Here is a 4,631-nt window from a genome sequence, read left to right on the forward strand (position 1 = left end):
ACTATACAAACAAGAATATTTACACTTGGTATTTCTATTTTTTTTCTGTATGAAGCGAACCCAACACGACGTGTGCGTGGTATTGCTAATGCAGTAAGAGTTTGCGTTGACTCTGCCTGTTGCATTATTCGTCCGAACCCGTCACTACTGCAATTACTCACACTACGGCAAGAAAACGTTACCTAGTGTGTGGTACAAATTCTGCGGCTAGAACCAGAGCTAGGTTCAAATATCATCCGTTCTTATAGGGGACCATTTTTCTCTAAACATATCTCACTCTGAATGAGATATCAGCCGGGCCTATAGGGGGCCATTTTCCTCTAAACATCAGTCTCACTCTGAATGAGATATTAGCCGACAACCTAAAGAAGATACACATCAATTGATAAGGTTAGGAATGTTTAATTCTAGCGAATATCAATAAATAAGAGTAAAATCTAGGCTCCGTGATACTTGATACATCCATGAAAACACATCGTCAAGTTTTAAAAAAGTGTGATTAACACAATGCTATGGTTGGGTTGGCAGCATCAAGAGCCTTGCGGACTGGGTTGAAGGTACTCTCGGAAGCGCTCGGCTGCTTTGGTCACAGGCTCTGAGCAGACACCGGCCACCAGAATCCCCCACTTTTCCATTAACTCCACGCAATCTGCCTTATCCAATGGACAGTTGTCCGGTGCCGCCGAGGCGATTCCCTTGAAGCTTTCGATGACCTCCCAGTGCGGCTTGAACCTCATTTGCGGATCGGTAAACTTTATCAACTCCTTAAGATATAGGAAGTGAGCATTCGTAATAGTGGACGTGTAGGCTCCACCGTGAGGTATGAGGCCGGAGAAAGCCGTCGTCATCATGGCAGCTGGGTAGTTGGGCACTATGCTATTCATCCTACTGTGAGGCACAGGAAGACTGTCCTTCCACTTGATGGCTTTGGTAACAGTCAAGCCACTGAACGTGAGACTGACTCTCGCTAGCGTGAGCCCATTATTGGGCAAGTTGCCAGACCGCAGATCGTACATCGCTATCAGGTCGTCGAAGAAAGCCTTACCAGTATCACACATCTCTGCACGTATCGTGCTGAGATTGGTGCCGCGAAAGAGGTACATGCTGATTATCGCACTCAGGTCATTCATAAACCCCCTTGCTTTTCGCCCGTTTTGCGTCGCCATTTCGGTAGCGATCTTGCAGCACTGCTTAGTGTCAAATCCTCCGTAACCATACAAGCTCGCAGCCGCAGAAATTTCCGGAGTGACTCGGTCAAAGTCAAAATTTACTGCAGAAGTGCCAGTATACCACGCTTCCAAGGCAGTCGGGATTGATTCCATGGCTGAGATTCGGGGAGCGTAGCGGTCGAGGCCTGCATAAAAGGCAAAGTTCACTAGACATGACACACAGTTTTTCTACGCCAACATTTATGTTTGCCCTACAGCAAGATAAGGCCTAAGATAAACACTTTAGAACGCGACCGACTGCGAAAAAAAAATATGTGTACATCAACTTTTAAAATCCGTTATTGCTTACAGCGCACTCTGAGACACGGGTGAGGATGGACACACACAGAGAAGTGCTGACAAACCACTGACTTGTACTTGGTATTACGTGGTTTCATTGTCAAAGGACGTTACCGACAGCATACTTTCGCGCATTTCCTACTATGAATGTTTACACCCATGTGTTCCTTCGAATTAAAATTCCGTTGTTATTCAGCGCTTCTCTTGCGTCTCAGGGTGCGCTGTAAGCCATTTTGGATCTTCGCCAACTTGCCTGGTAAAAAGACCTAGTTAGAATTCACGTTTAGGCCATCATAAGCAAATGAATAATGATACACGTTGCGTTTGCAGCAAGGTTATAGCCTTGGGATGGCTAGAATTTTATTACGTGTAATTTATATCATTATAACACTGAAAATAAGGGAGGCTATGAAGTGTGTTTGAAATATAAGTGCTTATACTAAACTGTGATTAATGGAAGACAACAAAGACAAGGCCCTTGGCTTTCAGGGTGCCTCTTTGAGTTATGTACTTCAATTTTGCTTATAATTAATCACCAACACGATTAATAAACAATTGACTGGATTCATTGCATGGTGCTTCGGTATATGTTCTTGTTAATGCGCCCTCAATCTGTAGGTCAGCTTTTATAAAAAACAACAGGTATTAAAAAAGACAACCATGGTACTTTCGTCATCAGATTGCCGATTCAAGTGCCACCACCGGTATGTGGGAGAAATATTTCACAATGCCCCATGGCTTGTAGTGTTAAAGTTTTCTTGTAAGCAGCTAATCTACACTACGATCTGGCTTCTCTCAACCAGCCTGGTATCAATATAGTAGAGCGGGCAATGCTACATGTCTTCCTAAAAGATGCACAGGAGCGCTCGTGCTTATTTCCAGTCGCTCACAATAAGGAGCGTCACGAATCGTTCCGCCCAGCTATGTCCTTATCGTTCTTGCGCTCGTGCTCTTCACCACTTGCTTAGCCTGACGGCCATGCGTACAAGACGCGACATTAGTTTATGTGACGTCCGATAAGAGAACCCAGTGTGGCAATTGCATACTGTTTGATGATTCTACGCACGAAACGGTACTCACACCCAATGCAACAGTGTCTCTTTGACACAGTGCTTACATGCAGCTTCCCGACGTACTGTTTTAAGTTATAGCTGTTGTGGCGCAACTCAATTCATACTAAACTCTCTTCGGCATCCAAATGTTCAGGCATTGCCTCTTATTTATTACAACACAAACACCCCCTTGATTGAATATGTTAACAAAGAAATTTTAAAACAAATCTTTACAGAGTGATAAAAAGTACGATTGGAGTAAAACAAAAGCGGCAAGCATAGTCATCGGCATCTGAGGCGCCGTCATATAGCGGTTGCGATACAGAAGCTGTTGGTTTGATCAAGTTTTAATGGCAGGGAGAATTATTAAGGGTGATCTAGACGAATTGGCTAAGGTACACTTTGGAAAGAGCAGTGCAAGCACGAAAGTGCTGAAGGAAGGGTGGCGTATAGTTATAAACGGATCGCAAAAAAAAGAAAGACGCACACCAAAGACCTTACTATACAAGCCTCCTACGCGAACGAACAATTTTGTTTCTGAGTAATAAATAAATGGTCCTATATTCCGGATGTATGTGGTCTCTTCTTTAGATGGTATCTTTCAATTCTCACAACATCGCCTTTCATCGCTTGCAGCACTGCTTGATTATAACCTAGCTGCAACCTCTTTTAAACAGTCTGTAATCACGCTTGGTTATTTCAAAGAACGCAAAAAAGAAAAAAGATGAAAAAAAACAAAAAAAAACAAAGAAAGAAAGCGAGAAAGAAAGAGAAGGATTGATTCAGCTGATTCAGGCTGGGGCAAGCAGACACTTCGTTTTTCGAACTGTTACAATGGAACGTTCACATCTGTAGATCTGACGCATCAATAGTTGGAATAGAGTCACTTTGCGCATTCAGGCATAATCTATTTGACTTTTGCAGATTATAGAGCGTAAGCAACATTGGCGTTACTCGTGAAATATTATGTTATCTCATAGGGAATATATTATCTCAGAACCATTAAGCGCTTTCTAGAACGTTCCAATACAAAGAGCATGCAATTTTTGTATTCAGCGGCATGCAAAGATGCGCTCGCATAGTTCGCCAGGGACAATACGCCTCCTCCCATGTTTTAGTCTTCCTACTCACATACATTGTTGCTGGAGTTTAATTTTTGCTGTGCGCCGAATTGTGAACTGCATTCCATCGTCGGGGAGCGTGTTGAGTACAGTGTCCAACACGCAACAGGACGATGCGGACAACTTCTCACGCCGAACGTTTGCCTCGGTACCTGAAACCACACGCACGCCTTGCAAGCCACGTCTTCTTAATGAGAAACCAGGACGATGATTGGAGTTATGGTGTGCACTCGATTCTTGTGAATGAGTATTCCTCGTGGAATACTTCACAGAGCAACGGGTTAAATACGGACAAAAAAAGGAAACAGTGCTGTGTCCCTTCTCTGTCCGTATCTAACCCGTTGCGCTGTAAAATATTCTACGATGAACATCCACCAACTCCCCAACTCGCGATACTGCATCATAATGAGTATACCTGCGGCCGGGTTTATTTTGGAAACATGCAGTTCCGTTTACTCCTTTTATCTGCGAGTCGATCGCCAAGCTCTCTATCGCACTACAATTCGCATGCCTGCATACGTTACACGTAGCCCTATATTTATCGGACCATAAGGTGAAGTATTTGCGGACCTAGTATCCGCAAACGTTTTTATTTGAATACCTCACTTTGTGCTAATTGTGCGCAAAGTAATAGCACAGCGTAATATAAGCATTGAATTATATAAAAATGCCATAGTTCTTACATGAATAGGTGTCATTTATTCTTGTTAGAGCTGAAGCAAACAAGAAATGCGCATTTTAAGGAAGATTCTGCGGGTGTGTTGAACAGATAAGTAATGCTGCAAATATAGGAATTAAGGTGGTTTAACTTCAACCCATCTGCAGGAAAACGCCAGAAGTGCTAAATAAAAGTTGCATAAACAAGCCTCTAACTCAAACAAAGGTAAACTAAACGGCGGTACGCTACTGTCTTTAGTCATAAGGCGATATGAGTTTAGCTAGAGTTGCTT

The 4,631-nt window shown here is 43.1% G+C and overlaps 1 protein-coding gene across 1 annotated transcript in view; it reads right to left on the bottom strand.

Moving 5' to 3' along the window:
• Nucleotides 1-382: 382 nt before the first annotated feature.
• Nucleotides 383-4,631, bottom strand: part of LOC142766982 (uncharacterized) — a 5,170-nt gene continuing 921 nt past the window's right edge. The window contains exon 2 of the mRNA XM_075868194.1: nt 383-1,354. Coding sequence (XP_075724309.1) covers nt 531-1,322 — 792 coding nt within the window. The 5' untranslated portion in view covers nt 1,323-1,354 and the 3' untranslated portion in view covers nt 383-530. The remainder of the gene's footprint in view (nt 1,355-4,631) is intronic.

Source organism: Rhipicephalus microplus, chromosome 7, assembly GCF_043290135.1.
Source record: "Rhipicephalus microplus isolate Deutch F79 chromosome 7, USDA_Rmic, whole genome shotgun sequence".
Lineage (NCBI taxonomy): Eukaryota > Metazoa > Arthropoda > Arachnida > Ixodida > Ixodidae > Rhipicephalus > Rhipicephalus microplus.